Genomic DNA, 17,284 nt, shown 5'->3' on the forward strand with positions numbered 1-17,284 from the left:
GGAATTTCATCTATTCAGACAGACAACAGGGTCAGAAAAAGATCGTGTGTGCCATGTGTAACTGGAATCCTGAGCTATCGTAAATAAGAGGTTCTGTTGTCATTTCTTTGCAAGGCCTCAGCCAATAGATTTAATTTTTATCTTTTGCTAACTTTAAAATTCTTCCTTTCACCAACCCTCTAACAGATTGTGGGAAAAGTATAAACTGCCCTTAAAAACAAGTGCTTATTAAAAGCACAAAGAAAAACAGAACTGCCATTCAGCTTAATTTTTTCAAAGTAACCTTACACACTGTTGAACTATGATCTCTCCAAAAGTTCTATGAACTCGTGTCTCAGCAACTTCAGAGTTTGTCTATTTTCCTAGTTTACATTCTTAACAGTCAACAAAATAGGGTAAAACTACAAACTCTGTAATAAGAATACACTCACAATTCTTAGGCTGATAGTGACTTTAAGCTGCCTAAAATGTGGAATGTGACATAAACCCAAGGTAAGTTTCCTCACTGTACTCTTAAGGATCTACTGAAAGAAATCTAGTCATCACCAGTACTTTTGTACCTTCTTCTCTAGGATATAGAAAAAATGTTTAGGATAATGGGAAAAACAGTAACTCATCAACATTTAAGAATGTTTGTAGATGCTCTTTAAAAAGATCTTACAATCTAAAATGAGTTAAGATGGCATCCAAACTTTTTTGTTAAGAAACATCAGTTTTCAAAACATAAATGCTCATAGATACAGAGAAAAACTGGGGGTCAACTGTAAGGTGATGGATGCCTAACTAGACTTTTGGGGTTGATCACTTTGTATTGTATACAGATGTCAAATTATAATATCGCACAGCTGAAATGTATTCTTAAAAAGTCAGTTTGGGGTATCATTCTGAATCAAAACGCTAGCCCAAATTTGCCTCTACTACAAATATAGGCAGTATTTTTATACACTAATCTTAAAATGAGTTATATTTTTAAATGCCTGTTAACTACACCACGAATGATAAAAAGGAAGGTAAGCACATTCAGGGTGATGCCACGAGTGAAATAAAACTTAAAGCAATGATTTAGATAGTTCTCTGTAAAACCTGAGCACAGTGGGCTAAGATAAGACATTCATAAACTTTTGAGGTTTAGAACCTTAAATCTGGACAGTAAGTGAGGAAAGGAGCTGAAGGAAGAAAGAAAAACCAGAAATAAGGGTGGGTCTGAATAATTTACTGATTATCTCATTTTTCTCCCAAAAAAGGTCATCAAGAATTGATGGTCTCCCCCAGTCCCTGTTTGCTCTGAATTCACGTAAGCTGCTGAGGCACATGCTAAGCCCCAGGTTTCGGGTGACAAGGCATACTGCATGGCCACTCAGGCAAGCAGCAAGGAGGGGCTGACCCATTAGTAGCAGAAGATCTCAGAGCCTTTAAAGAGGAAATGTTCAAAAGTATGAACTTCCATCTCTGGAATCTTAATTCCTACCACAATCTTAAAATCAAAACTCGGAGGAAAGCCTGTTGTTACTTAAAGAAATGTTAAAACTAGAACTAATGCCATCTTACAAAGATTAGTTAGGTAAGAGAAACATTAAAAAATGGAACACAGACAAGAGATAGATGCTACTGTACAAACAGCTTCTTCAGTGGTTGTGAAGACCGTGTCTCAGTGAGAACCAAAGGTACATTTCCATTCTGAAGCAAGAGACTCACATTTTTAGTTTCTCTTCTGCTGTCCTGAATTAACTGTTAAAAGATATGTTAAAACATGCAGTTTAACAAGCAAAATTTAAATACCAATAGCTTGAATTTCAAAAGTGCAGGATAATTTCCTCTTTAAATTATTTTTCCGTGTGCATCTTCTATATTGCAAGCAAAAGAAAGGCATGTCAACAATCATTTATGAAGTATACACTGTCATATAATTTAAAATTCCTATTAGACTAAAATGATCCAACCTTAGCACAACATCCCACATTAATGTCCATTGTACAGTGTGTTGTTTCCAGATGGTTATGTTGCACCAACCACTAGGCATGCAGGCTTAGATTAAGAATCAGAACAGACCTTGCCATCAGCCTCAGCAGAAGCAGCAGGGGAGGGCTCCTGGGAGGCAGGTGCCAAAGCACTTGGAACTTTATAAGACTAAAGGCAAAAGATGCAGGGAAAGAAAATCAAGGATGCCAAAAATGCATTCAGAAACATTCTATTAAGTGTAAATTTCTCTTCTCTGTATCAAAATAGTAAAGTAACATGAGAAACAAAAGCAACCATGGGATATAAAATTGTTTATTCTTCCCTATTTCTTGTACTATTGTCATCTTTGTTACAAGCCTTCTTCAGATGAGTAACTAAGAAAAATCCAAATTCAAAAACTTTATTTTTATTTCTAGAATCTGGTAAGGTCTTTTCTGGTAAAGAATTCAAATTCAAGAATTTGTTTACATGCATTTTAATCTATGTAACCATTATAGAAAACTAAAACCTATTAATGTACATATTATCTTCCCTCTCCAAAATACCTTTGTGTTATAGTAAATTCATTGGTCATTTCAACTGATTTTACAAAGTTGATAAAGTCACCATAAACTTTGTTTTAAAAGCTCGATACTTAGGGTGGCTCAGTCAGTTAAGCCTCTTATTCTGGTTTCAGCTCAGGTCATGATCTCAGGTCCTGAGATCAAGCCCTGTGTGGGGCTCTGTGCTCAGCATGGAGTCTGCTTGAGAGTCTGTCTCTCCCTCCCTTCCGTCTCTCTAAAATAAATCTTGAAAAAAAAAATAAAAGCTTGGTACTTAAAAATCCACCTTAAAGCATTTTTTCTAATGTATTCAAGATACCATTATCTTTAAATTACTCAACCTCTTTTTGAACTTGCATACCTTTACTCAAACAATGAAATAGTTCCAATGAAATAGTAAAGGGAGAAGAAGAAAAGACGACTACTCCTAGAACTGAGTAGTATTAAGGCTTACCAATCGTTTGCATATTGGGAATATGATTTTAAAATACTCGTTTTTTACCTTGTCTCGTGATACAGCTGAAGGTAATTCTCTTGCTAGCCTGTTTCTCCTTTGTTCCTATAAAACACAACCAAACAAAACCCCAGTGATTATCAGAGCACTGAGAAAGAAGCCTACTAAAAAATGTTCAGCTGAATCGAAAAGTGTGGAATAACTTACAGTATATCCTCTCACTGCTGGGACTCATGTCACAATTTTATTTTAAAACAAGAAATCATTTAACCCAATGCTTCTCAATCTTTTTTTCTGCCCAACACACCTGAAGGATACAATATGACGTCAGTAACAGTGGCTCCCTTGAGAGGCGATGGGCTGACATCTCTGCCTTTCCCGCTGGGAGTCCATGATGTAAACTGTCCCCACGTAAACGTGTGCACAACCCTCCAGCTCACCGTGTGGAATCTTAAGTGCACAGATGATGGAAGACTTAAGCCTTTAAACATCACTCTAACCTGCACACCCGTGTGTGAAATTCACACAACTCCCACACACAGAACCCTAAATACCTGTGGTGGAGAGAGGTTATCCTTTAAGGACGTTCCATTTTCTTTATCCTAAACTATCTCCCAGAAATAAATGTTGTGGTGAAACAGTCCTTTCTGTAACCTAATGTAATTGACTGACTGACCGCCCACTCTTTGAATTGGCCAGTATTACAAGGTAACTCTGGTACAAAGCTTGAGAAACTGTGTTAAATTCAAATCAGCAGGTAGTGAACACCTACTGTATGTCAAGGACCACGAGAGGGGCAGGAGTGAAAACAGAGAAAGGGGGGTGTTTCCGGCTCCCTCACAGGCAGTGACAAAGACACAGGAAAGCATTTAGGTTAAATAAAGTCAAAACTGCTCCTAAGGAGAAACCATTTCATGAGCACTCTCAAACCTGCAAAAAAAGATGTTAACCAAGTTTCCACAGTGATCTTTCACGGGTAAGACTTTCTTTTGACAGATACTTGACTAATTTTCATTTTTTTCATGAGGGAATCCAGTGATACAAAAAATATAGCAGATGATAAAAATATGTGGATTTTAACAATCTTCAGAATAATTAAAATGTACATTTTGAAGAGGGACACGAAGCAAAAGGCAGGAGAATGTGGAGCCCAGAAATTCTCATCCTAGTCTGTTACCAGCCAGTTATGACCTTAGCTGGCCTGGACACCAGTCCTGGCTTATTTAACTTTGTTAACTGGACAGGTTACCAACCCTTCCTAAGCCCTCAGTTTTGTAGCCTGTTAACATTTTCTACCCTCAAAAGGTGGTTGTAAAGATTTAATGAGAATATCCAAGTTAAGTTCTTTGCCATGAAATCGTTAAAAACGACATGCTCATTTGTTTAAAAAACCAAACTTAGCTGAACTCATATCATAAATAACCTTGTCAGTATTACAAAAACTTCCATACATCAGTTTTCCATTGAAAACTGGTTTCAGGGGCACCTGGGTGGCTCAGTCGTTAAGCATCTGCCTTCAGCTCAGGTCATGATCCCGGGGTCCTGGGATCGAGCCCCACATCAGGCTCCCTGCTCGGCAGGAAGCCTGCTTCTCCCTCTCCCACTCCCCCTGCTAGTGTTCCTGCTCTCGCTATCTCTGTCAAATAAATAAATAAAATCTTAAAAAAAAAAAAAAAAAAAGAACCAAACCCTTATTCTAAGACAGTGTCTACACACTCATTTTTAACATAACTTTTCTAGTGCACTTTCCAAGTGCTTTAAAGTGCCTTAACATGCCTTACTCGTTCGTGTCCGCTTTGAAATTTTTTTTCTGACACTGAGTCACCTCAGCTAAGCAGCTAAAAAAATAGTTCCCTGTACCTGTTAAAGAGAAAATGCTTGTTTCCTCCAACAGTGCCAGCAAAATAAGCACTAAAATAACACTGTTACCATCTGTGGGCCTCAGATTCCTCATCTGTTTAACCAAAGGACTGAAGCTGATGACCCAGGGTCCCGTCCAGTTCCCAAATTCCATGTTTGCAATTTTCTCCCTACCCATATGCATAAAAGGAAATTTTATAAAGAAGGGGACTCCAAGGTCTTACTGGATTAAGGAGTAGCAGAAAAATTTACTGTTCTTGGATAAAAGTAGCTGAGAACAAAAGTAGCATCTGGATAAATTGCTTTATCCACCAGCCTTGTCTCCATGTGAGAGCTTACACAACTTGCAACATTCACCTCAAATGGAAAAAAAAAGAGCCATGAAATGCAGCCACCCAGTACTGGTGAAAATTTACTATTTAGGTAAATCTTGGAATGTCCTTCCCAGCTTTCAGAGCCAAATGAAAACAATTTTAAACACTCAGTTTTCCACTCTTGAACCTGAATAAACTACACCAGTTACTGAAAGGGAGCAGGCAGTCCACACTAAATCAGTGCATCCCAGATCCCCTCTGACTTGCAGTCGTGTAAACAGAAACTTAGAATGATGCTGCCAGGTGGTTCTGGGAATTAGATTTAACATAACAATGTAATGCCCTCAGCATACTTCCGGGGATGTAACGATACAATAATGTGGTCCATGTGTGTTTTATCATTATCCCATGCTCAGTAAATTTGATACAACTGATTTACAACAGATTTTTCCTCTCAAAAGTGCCAATTCAAATGGTATTTACCTCTATATTATTGTTCATTAGCCCACAAGCATCAGCAAAGTCTGGATGTTTTGTGTTGATATAAGCCAATTCAATTGCCACTAAGTTATGGACCTAGAAAAGAATAAAATTAGGCTTTAGGAAACATGAAACTTAGTAAACAGTTCTAAAAAAGACACTATGGGACCCTGATGCCTAAATCAATACTCAATAATTATACTCCAACTGATGGCATATTATGCCATATAATAATCTGCTCTATCTTTTGAATTATTTGTATCTCAGCATCTAAGATTGCATTTCGAAAGGGGGAGGTGAGGAAGTAACCTTAAGGTAGTCAGAAGTACTTTGTTAGGGGGAAAAAAAATTCCCTGATGCAAATCTAAGTTCCAAGGCTTTATGTAATTTTGCTATTAAAATCTCAGATCATCTGCTATTCCATGTCACAAAGTTTCAGTTCAGTTTCAACAAGAAAACATTTCATAATCAGATATAAAAGATGTTAACTTTATTTGAGTAAAAGACACATTTAAAGACCTGAGATAATGATTGATTAGCCTCAATTAGACACATAGTTTAAATATTATATGTGGTTTGAAATCCTAATGGGACAATAATCCAAAAAGAAAGTTGAAATTAATTCCTCCAGCACTGCAGAGATTAAACTAACTCCTTCATTTGCACTGTCCTAACGAATCTCAGGTATTAGGAGAGCACTAAAACGTCAAGAACCAAGGTGAAAAGCATCTCTTCAAATGAAATTCCAATGATCCTGTGCTATCACTAACTCTGAGATCAGGCTAACTATATCCCTGCTCCTTCAGGCTGGGGGTTACGCTTGCTAGGGAAACACCCGAGGAGCAGTGCTCACATTCTACACTTCAGGGATGGTTTTGTAGTCTTAGTAAACCTCCACTGGGGCTCAGCACCACCCTGAGCCAAGGACCCAAATGCACTGTTAGTGACCAGAAAGGGAAACTAAACACTCAGCCAACAAATAGAGACATAAAAGCAATCTCAAATGCTCATCCCGTATTTTTGCCAATTTCAGCATTTTTAAGGATAGCAGCAACCCACAAAATAGTAGCAAGCAACCATGATATTACAGCATTGGGTCATCAAATAAGCAAACAAGAAGTGGCCAAATGACCCCGATGTACCAGAGTTAAAATAGCTTGCTATAAAGGCTCAGTTTACTGGGGCTGAAGATAAAACTAATTTTCCATTAGATCAGTGGTGCTACATAGTAGAGCAAAGTTATTCACAATCCCCAACAGTAACTCCAATCTCATGAAAACCTGTGCCTGCAGGCTAACAATGATTGAAATATGAAGAAAAATGTACTTTATGCCAGAATTACCGAAGTGTCCTTTGAAATAAGTGAGGTTCACTTCTTTTTCTTCCCAATACACTGGGAAACATGCCTAAACTCTAACGTACTCCTATTGCTGTACAAAAAAACTTCTTTAACAGTGGTTACAATGATCATTTGTGAAAATAACAGCTCACCATTTCATTTGTAACAGGCAACCGTTTACGAAGAAGACAAGTCACTACTTCAACTATGGCATCATGAAGTTTAGGAAACCGCAACAACTCCTATATATGATGGAAGAAAGAAAAATAGAACAGTCTGCCTTGTTTAAAGGAAAATTAAATAATCACCAAAACAGCGAATTAGACTTTAAGCTACATTTAAGCATACTACTTCAAATCACTTTCCGATCGGGAAAATGCAGATTTTAAGTTACCTTTAGCCCATCTTCCATGTTTCCTCCCCCCCCCAGGAAACCAGCACTTCCTGTCTTGTACTATCTCACCTGACATGTGTGACATTTCGCAGTTACCTGTGTACTGTAATTGCTACAGTGCTGAATGATCCTTTGCATTTCCTCATGAACCAGTTCCACACAACGCAGGCTGGGTTCTTCCAGACGTTTGATTTGCCGCTTGACCAGTAACTCAAATGAAACTTCAGGCACAAATAAAGCAGGACGAGGACCCTAAAAAAGTTTTTGAGCTCTTATTATAACTACACAAAATTTTAATTCTTCCCTAGGTTAAAATAAATCATGTTTTTTGGTATTTTTCACGAAAAGTGCTTCCTAATAATCAAGTACGAGAGCAAAAATACAATTCGTTTAAAAAGATACAGCTAATGGGTTAAAAATTATAATAAACCTTTAACCTCTTTTCAAAAAATTCTAGAAGTTGAGCATACTCACAGTAGCATTTCTAATGGCGGTCAAAATGTCAATAGTGTTAAGGCCACCTAGTGGGTCAACAGATTCTAAAGTTCGCCCAAAAGTCTCATGGAAAATATAACATATCCTAGCACCACCGCATCTGAAAGGCAATGAAGTATATGGTTTCTATTATTACTAAAAGGGAAAGAAGCTACAAGTTAGAAGTCTTCCTATAAGCCTTTAAGGTCTTATTTTCTGAGAAAGTCTCAAATAATTACATTTAGATAATTTTCATGTGTTCTCAACTCCATTATGAACCAGTTTCTCTTAATTTTTTCTTTTAATGAAGGAGAGTCATTCAACAAAAAGGCATTCATCACATGTATATGTGCGTGTTGGCGTGCACACACACACACAGAGTAACTGTTTTGTCAGAAAACATCAGTTCACTAAGTACTAAACATCTTTTCTCTGCCCTAGTTTTCTTGACTATGAGCTTTTTAAAAGACAAGAAACAGAATCTTATTTATTTCTGTTTATCCACAATTTACAGGAGACACAGACAAACTTTTCCTGTAAAGGACCAGATAGTAAATAGTTGAGGCCTTTCGGGCCACAGAATCTCTACCACACGACTCCGTTGTACCACTGAGCACAAAAGCAGCTACAGACAAAATATAAACAAATAAGCACAGCTGTGTTCCAGTAAAACTTACGCACGCTAAAATTTGGATTCTACATAATTTTCCCACGTCATGAAATATTCTTTGAATTTTTTTCAACCATTTAAAAATGTAAAAATCCTTCTTAGCCAATGGGCTACAGTTTGCTCCTGCTTTAAACAAATTAAATCTCTATTACGCACTACTTTCTTACAGTTGTCTAAGCAGAAGGTACTAGCCTAACATGCTAAGTGAAATAAGCCAGACACAAAAGGACAAATATTGTATGATTCCCCTCATATAAAATACCTAGAATTAGCCAATTCACAGAGACCGGAGGAGGAGGGAACAAAGAGATACTGCTTAATGGATAGAGTTTGTTGGGGTGATAAAAATTTTAGAAATAGATGCGATTTGATGATGTGACAATACTGTGACTTTAACTGGATGCCATTAAATTATACTTAAAAGTAGTTAAATTACCAGTCTGCCTCCAACCTTCCCCTTCTCCACCTAATGTTCCATAACGACTAGAATTATCCTTCTTAAATGGGTACTCCTCTGACTGAAAGTGTTCTTTCAGTCAATTCTCCAAATTCTGAAGATTTTTGGCTTTCCACGATTTGTTCTGAGATGCCTTTGCTGCCTGCCTCCTGTTATATCCTGTCGCGCACATGCCGTTCTCCAAATACACCCCGCGCTACTCTTTGCTGTCCCAAAGCCTAAAGCACCCTTCTACTTATTGCCTCCCAAATTCTATTCAGAGCCCAACTGAAACAATTTTTTTTTTTTAAAGATTTTTATTTATTTATTTGACAGAGAGAGAGACAGCGAGAGAGGGAACACAAGCAGGGGGAGTGGGAGAGGGAGAAGCAGGCTTCCTGCCGAACAAGGAGCCCAACGCAGGGCTCGATCCCAGGACCCTGGGATCATGACCTGAGCGGAAGGCAGACGCTTAACGACCGAGCCACCCAGGCGCCCCTAAACACATTCTTAACTATGACACTCTCCCAGTGCCTGAGAGAAATGTAAATGGTCTCTCTTCAATGTTTTAAAGGCTTAAATGATTACAGATATTTGCTTTATTAACTACTTATAAAACTCCCCATATATGTTATAAGCACATTTCTGGGTATGTATTATATTTAATAAATATTTAAATAAAAATACTTGATTATATTCCTGTTTGCCACATAATTGTGCCTCGTATTACCTTGTTCTACCTTACCCAATAAGCTTTTTTTTTTTTAATTTTTTTTTTTAAGATTTTATTTATTTATTTGCGAGAGAGAGAATGAGATAGAGAGCATGAGAGGGGGGAGGGTCAGAGGGAGAAGCAGACTCCCTGCTGAGCAGGGAGCGCGACGTGGGACTCGATCCCGGGACTCCAGGATCATGACCTGAGCCGAAGGCAGTCGCTTAACCAATTAACGAAAGGCAGTCGCTTAACCAATTGAGCCACCCAGGCGCCCACCCAATAAGCTTCTTAAAGGTTCATCTTAGTAATCTTTATTTCCCTCAATATTGCCGTGTGTGTGTGTGTGTGTGTGTGTGTATAAAATAACCATTCACCAATTAGTTCAATACTGTCTTTATGGAGTTAACTCACATAAAAGGCCACCTGGGTCACACAAAAGCACACAGAAAATTCACACAAATGCATGTATAATTTCACAAGTGGTGAAATCTGAATATGCTCTGGGTTGTACCAGTGTCCATTTTCTCATTCTGTTACTGTACTATAGTTATGCAAAATGTCAACACTGGGGAAGATGGGGTTAAGGATTAACAGGACCTAGGAAGGTACATTTATTTGCAACTTCCTGGAAGTCTATAATTACTTCAAAATTAAAAGATTTTTTTTAAATGAGAGTTCAGAGAAATGAACATTCTTATATACTGCTAGTAGTAAAACAATACAATCTACTAACAGTACGACAACAGTAAGAGATTGTTAGGATGTTCCTACCCTGTGACACAGTAATTCCATTCTAGGAATTTCGCCTAAGTGTTTACTCTGATACATGCCCCCAAAATAGTCCATCACAACACTGTTTATGTATGTGTAGGAATAAAAACGATCTACCAGTAGTAGAGTACTGGTTCAAGAAAAGAGAGTGTACCTAAAAAGTAAAATGCCATGTAAATTTTTAAGATTGATTATAGAAATCTGTAATTAATATTAGTTGTTTGTGACACGGTGATTTAAAGAAATGATTCCAAAATAGCATGACAGTATTTTGATCTGATTTTTGAAATACATTTATAATGTTTTACAGATGCATAGAAAAATGTCTAGGTTCATGCCAAAATTAGCAGGGACTATTTCTGGATGGTGGAATTAAGTAATTTTGTCCTCCTATTCTTTTTATCTGCATTTTCTTCTTTTTTTTTTTTTCATGAAAAACTATAGTGTGTCTATTAAAGAAACAAACATTTAAAAAGTTAAACTACCAAATATTTTTAAATACTTCTCAAAGTCTTGTTTAAAAAAAACGGAAATTTTTACTGTGCTTTACCTATACACGTACATCAGACATCATCATTATTTCTGCAAAATACTATTCTGCAGATAATAAATCACAATCAGAAAATCTCAGAGGTAAAGTCACTGTTACAAAAGCTAAAGCAACCCAGCAATTCAAGTAACCAAATCCATAGAGAAATTTTTTACTTACAGCTCTGAAGTTTCAATATATTTTGCAGTTCCTTCAATAGTGTTACAATATTCTGTGGCAAATTTGGTAATAAGTTGGAGTAAAGTAGCACTTTTATCATCCACAGGTTCACCATAGCTATTTAGGAGAGACTGATACTGAGCAGCTAGAACATTTATTCTTGTTTTCAACTCTGGTAAGCAATCTCTGATGTGATGCATCAGTAACCTAATAAAGGTTACAAGAAAAGATTTAAAGTAAAACTGTATTTTGAAGACCCAAATAAGTCAAATTTTTAAAATGCCAATAATGGTAAAAGCTGTCAAATAATTTGTCCTGGCAGGAAATAATGCAATTCTTGGGCTAGCAGTAAAGGCTTATTTACTGAAAAAATGACATGAACAAAGACAACTTGGTCAACACTTTTTAAATTTGCCTTCAACCCATCAAACTATAGCATTTGCTAGTGAATCAAATATAAATTGAAAAAAATTTGATTTGTGACTTATCTTTTACAATGAGTACTTAGCACAGTGAAAATCAATCTTATTAAGATCCAAGTCCATCAGCCTTTAAATTATTTAGGGAATAAGACAAAGGTAAGAGAAAACAGCTTTCATTTCAGTCATTTAATTATCTAGAAAGGTTTTCCAGTCCCTCTACCATCAGTGGGTATTAAGGATTCAAGGTATATACTTTAAATTCTTTTTATGAATAAGAATAGAAGACATCCTAAAATAAGAATCGATTATGTGAAAATTATTTTAGTTTGGGTCCTGAAATCCCAAGTGGAAATTAAGTCATCTGCTACCTAGTTCTATTACCAAAAGTAAATTGACTGTCGAGAACTTCATAATTAAGGCATTTTAAAAATTCCCTTGAGCATTCCTAGACTAATTTAACGCCAACCACCTGAATTAAAAAAAGACATCTACATTATACGAACATACTGTACAAGTAACAAAACCTGAAACTGTACACACAAGAATGTTATGAAAATGTAAGGAACTAAAAATGAGAGCTCTCAGACTCTCATTGGCCAACCAAAGGGACCTGAAAAGTGTTACCTGTTTAGAGTCCTAGCAAGATACTTTGTTCCATTTCTATTAGCCAGAGATGGGTATTTCTTTTGAAGGAAAGCATATTCATCACGGATTGAGTCAGTTACACTCTTCTTATTGTTAATATCGAGCTGGCTCCTAAGGTTGGAAAATAACAAATTGTTTAATTGAAAGTCAGCTGTGTCCTCTACATTCCTTAGATGACTGATGGTAGCACCAGACACTGTAGTAATGCCCGATATGGACTGTGCTATCGAATTCGTGCAATAATTCTAGGCAGTAGGTATTAGCCCATTTTATAGCAAAGGAACCAAGGTTCAGGGACATTAACCTACCCAAGGTCACATGTTAAGCACTTCCGCCAAGATTCAGTCTGTGACTTGTAATACCTGAATAGTTTAGGCCTCATTGTTACCATTAACTCTTGTCAAAAGCAGTACTCTGAAGTAACAGGGACAGACAGGTGGAAAAAAAAGTATAAATATGATAACCAGCTGTATATTTTATCCATATACAGACAACTAATTTCTACCAAAAATAATTAAAGAGCAGTCATTTACAAATGCAACAGTTTTATACCATGAAAAGAGAAGGGGGGATTAAAAAAAAAAAAAAGCTGAAGTATGGGTGAGGTAGGACATACGAATAAAGCAGACAACTGTAAAGGATCTTCAGTATCACTTAGTAAAAACATTTTCATTTAGAAAAGGCCTGAGACCCAAAGATGTTAGGTGTCATTTAAATCCACATTATATATCTAGTTTATGGACAAACTAGGAGTAGAACCCAGATCTCCTGTTAATTTCAGTGCTTCCTACTTTATAAAGTCTTTGGACTAAGAGAGATCTTCATCTGAAATCTGCTTTCACCATGTGACTTTGGTAGATGTACAACTTGAGTCTTCTGATTATAAAAAAAAACATCAACCCCTACCTCACAGAGATGTTGTAAGGGTTCAAAGAGATACCATTTGCAAACTGCTCACAGGAGAGGGTCTAAAACATAGTAGTTTCCTTTCTACAACTTTTGATACCAGCTATTTATAATTAGGATATCTTTAATAAAATCACTCCAAGTCCCATCCTGGCAATTACAAAGGATCACTAATGCCAGAGGTGTTAAACCAATTTATTTAAATCCTACTAGCTTATTAACAAACTTTTTCTTGATTGCATGCAAAGTAAAAAATACGTTTGTTTTTTTTCTTATCCAGTGCACCCCTCATATATAACATAAAAGCAGAAATTTTTCAAGCCTGGCTATGAAATTTTCTTCCATTTTATGGACTACTTACTTTAAAAACACTTTCCATTACAAATGCCCACAGGAGGCTTTAATGAATCTGTTTTCTTCCTTTAGAGCAATGAATTCCTAGCAATACCAAGCTTATGGTAAAAGGGGAAAAGAGGGATAATCTCACATTTTAGGCTGCTTTTAAAATTTCAGATCTGGGGGCGCCTGGGTGGCTCAGTTGTTAAGCGTCTGCCTTCGGCCCAGGTCATGATCCGGGGGTCCTGGGATCGAGCCCCGCCTCGTGCTCCCTGCTCAGCGGGGAGCCTGCTTCTCCCTCTCCCACTCCCCCTGCTTGTGTTCCCTCTCTCGCTGTGTCTCTCTCAAATAAGTAAAATCTTTTTTTTTTTAACAAAATTTTTTTAAAAGATTTTATTTATTTATTTGACAGAGAGAGACACAGCGAGAGAGGGAACACAAGCAGGGGGAGTGGGAGAGGGAGAAGCAGGCTCCCCGCTGAGCAGGGAGCACGAGGCGGGGCTCGATCCCAGGACCCCCGGATCATGACCTGGGCCGAAGGCAGACGCTTAACAACTGAGCCACCCAGGCGCCCCAATAAATAAAATCTTAAAAAAAGAAAAAAAAATTTCATATCTGCTTTGAAATGGGAATGCTGCAATTCTTATCCCATTCTTGATTGCTAACCTGTTAACTACTCCAATTATTCCAAGTTTGACTGGTATAACCCTTCCCATCAATACATCCATGGCATCAGTACCCGCATCCATGAGGTCAAGTTTAGTGATTACAGCTAAGGTTCTGCGACCTGGTAAATGAAAAAAAAAAAAAGAAAAGAAAATGATCCATTAAATAAAACTATTAGGTATTAATAAAGAAAAATCCTCATCTATAATCCCTCCAACATTACCTCTGTCATCATTTTGATAATGCTTTTCTAACCTTTGCTTACAAATACTTTTTAAAAACTAATTTTAGGGACACTTGGGTGGCTCAGTCAAGTCATGATCTCAGGGTCGTGAGATCAAGCCCCTTGTTAGGGCTCCAGGCTCAGCGGGGAGTCTACTTGTCCCTCCCCCTCTTCCTCTGTCCCTCCCCAGCTAGTGCTCCCTCCCTCTCTCTCAAATAAATAAATAAAATCTTAAAAAAGAAAAGTCACATGCTCTACTGACTGAGCCAACCAGGTGCCCCTAGAGCTTACCTTTTAATCTAAAATGATGTGTGGTAAAAATTTCTTAAAAACTTGAAATTAAAAAAAAAATTCTTAAAAAGAATTTGTTTATGGTAATTTTAATTAGCAGTTATAGCATTAACCTTTCCTACCAAATTTTTATTTCAAATTCTTCTTCAAAGCAGGAAAAAAGAAACATGACACAGCTCACAGAACCTCCAAATACTCAGGTAAAAAAAAAATTAGCTCCGGTATGGAGCAAAGCTACATTTATTAGCACCAATAATAACTACTCGCCTACAAGCTGCCATTTTATATATACTAAGAGATGCACACCACAGCATTAGTCAAATACCATACACTGACCCACAGTATGAACTAAATTAGGATTTATGAACATAATCCTTGGGGTTATGAATGCTTCATAAAAGGATTTTACCTTTATTTCTAAGAATTTCCTCTGCCTTGTCTAAAGGTATTCTACCTCTGCAGAATGTAGATACCACAATTTTCTACTATACCATAAGAATCTACAATGATTACCTATTATGATGGTTATTCTTTGAAGTCAGCCATTCAAAAATCTAAATCATTTTATTCATACAAAACAAACCCTCTTTGCAAAGCCCATCTTACAATTTTAAAATCATTAGGCAACCATTACAAATATGGACATTACGTAAAGTGTTCTTGCCTTGACCATACAGCAACTAACCCATTAAAACTTTATTTTCCATCAGAATTTCTATTTCTAATTATAAGCAAAACAGGATTGCATTATTTTTTAAATCTGTATTAACAGCTAGAAAAATTACATCTAAAAATAAGCATTCCTTTCTTGAGGGTAGATTTACCACTGTTAACCAAGCATCTCATTCAATATTAACATCTGTCCTTACCATCTGGATCTACCTCTCTTGAAATCTTAAGTGCCTCTGATGTTGCCATATCTGTATTAGCAGCAGTGACAGCAAGGATGATGGAATTTGGATTACTGATGAACCGAAGAATGAGCTCTCTGATTTGAAGCTCAATATCCTTAGGTTGATCACCTACAGGCACCTGAACCGAACAGAGATGAGCAAGGAACTAATAATAAAAATCAACTCAGCTTCCCCCACCCCCATTTAATCTCCAGAATACAGGTATTACTCCATTCACAGATAGTTAAAATGAAGAAAGTATATACTACTACTAGTGCTATATATGAATTTGGTAGTATGTGAAAGTCTCAAACGTATCTCTTGCAAATATCAAAGTTTACAATGTAAAGGACTGGTCAATGATAACTGCCTAGAGACAAATTCATTTGTTCATTCAATTAGCAAGTACTTATTGGCAGCCTACTATATTTGAGGCGCTGTTCTACATCAGATACATCCCAGTAGTGATTAAAAAAAAGACCGAGGGGCGCCTGGGTGGCTCAGTTGGTTAAGTGTCTGCCTTCGGCTCAGGTCATGATCTCAGGGTCCTGGGATAGAGCCCCACATCGGGTTCCCTGCTCAGCGGGAAGCCTGCTTCTCCCTCTCCCCCTGCTTGTGTTCCCTCTCTCGCTGTGTCTCTCTGTGTCAAATAAATAAATAAATAAAATCTTTAAAAATAAATAAATAAATAAAGACCAAAATTCCTGACTTCATAAAGTTTATATTTTAGTGATGAGAAGTAGATAATAAGCGAATACATATATATAGTATCTAGGTGGTGGCAGAGCTATGGAAAAAATTAAGCAGAACAAGAAGCTAGGGAATTATTAGAGAAGGTTATACTTTTAAATAATTATTGGATTATGCTTTTAAATAGAGTAATGAGGGAAGAAGTCATTCAGAAAATGACATTTAAGAGAATGAGCAGACAGCGGGAAGCCTGCTGCTCCCCCTGCTTATGCTTGCTTGCTCTGACTTTTTTTTAAAAATTAAAAATTAAATAAAAAATTTAAAAAAAAAGAATGCACAGAAACTGAAAGAGATAACAGAGGTATATGCAGCTATCTGGGGGAAGAATATTCCAGCAGAATGAACAGTAAGGGCAGAAAACTGGAGCAGAAAGAGAAGAATAACAGGGATACTTTCTCTTTTAAGAACTTACGCTTTTATGGTGAATGAGATGAAAAGCCACTGGAAAGATTTTGAGTCAAGGAATGACACAATCTAATTTTCACCTTAATAACATCATGCTGGCTGCTTACTTAAGAACAGATTATGAGGAAGACCTATTAGGAGGTTATTGCAGTAATCCAGCTGACAGGATAGTGGCTAGATCAGGATGGTAGCTATAAATTTGTAAGATATAATGGAATTCTGAATATATTTTAAATGTAAGGAGAGCCAAAAGGATCTTCTCAGAAAGTAGGGTGTGGAATAAAAAGTGTCATGGATGACTACAAGCTTTTTGGCTAAACAACTGATAGAAGAGAGCTGCCATTTATTGAGGTGGGGGAGACTACAGAAGGATCGAGTAAGGTTGAGGGATAAGGTCAGAAATTCAGCATAAGACACATCAGGTTTGAAATGCCTATTAGACACTTCAGCGTACATGTCAAATAGATAGTTGGATATACAAGTCTGGAGATGTTTACATGCTGTCAGCATACAGACACTCATGTATTTAAAAAGCCATAGTTTGGATGAAATCATCAAGGAGGGGTAAGTGTACCCAACTGACAAGAGGTCTAAAAACAGCTCCGAGGCACTCACTGTGGAGACAATGGG

At 37.0% G+C, this 17,284-nt stretch overlaps 2 protein-coding genes across 11 annotated transcripts in view; one reads left to right on the top strand and one right to left on the bottom strand.

The window, feature by feature from the left end:
- YARS2 (tyrosyl-tRNA synthetase 2) overlaps positions 1–9,618 on the top strand; it is a 31,508-nt gene extending 21,890 nt beyond the window's left edge. For all 3 annotated transcript variants that reach the window (XM_045873645.3, XM_064591405.1, XM_064591406.1), the window contains one exon: positions 7,118–9,618. The gene's annotated coding sequence lies outside the window, so the exon portion shown is untranslated. The remainder of the gene's footprint in view (positions 1–7,117) is intronic.
- The window catches only part of DNM1L (dynamin 1 like), a 49,988-nt gene that overhangs the window by 1,405 nt on the left and 31,299 nt on the right, over positions 1–17,284 (bottom strand). For 2 of the 8 annotated variants that reach the window (XM_045873637.2, XM_045873635.2), the window contains 11 exons: positions 15,476–15,638; positions 14,093–14,213; positions 12,164–12,295; positions 11,118–11,324; positions 7,817–7,937; positions 7,439–7,594; positions 7,101–7,190; positions 5,613–5,705; positions 3,004–3,060; positions 2,050–2,127; positions 1,696–1,728 (listed from right to left, as the gene is read on the bottom strand). In XM_045873637.2, coding sequence (XP_045729593.1) covers positions 1,696–1,728; positions 2,050–2,127; positions 3,004–3,060; positions 5,613–5,705; positions 7,101–7,190; positions 7,439–7,594; positions 7,817–7,937; positions 11,118–11,324; positions 12,164–12,295; positions 14,093–14,213; positions 15,476–15,638 — 1,251 coding nt within the window. The remainder of the gene's footprint in view (positions 1–1,695; positions 1,729–2,049; positions 2,128–3,003; positions 3,061–5,612; positions 5,706–7,100; positions 7,191–7,438; positions 7,595–7,816; positions 7,938–11,117; positions 11,325–12,163; positions 12,296–14,092; positions 14,214–15,475; positions 15,639–17,284) is intronic. The other 6 variants (XM_045873641.2, XM_045873639.2, XM_045873638.2 and 3 more) reach the window with 3 other exon arrangements.

Source organism: Mirounga angustirostris, unplaced genomic scaffold (assembly GCF_029215605.1).
Source record: "Mirounga angustirostris isolate CCGP_5_RB_7025 unplaced genomic scaffold, mMirAng1.0.hap1 SCAF_5, whole genome shotgun sequence".
Lineage (NCBI taxonomy): Eukaryota > Metazoa > Chordata > Mammalia > Carnivora > Phocidae > Mirounga > Mirounga angustirostris.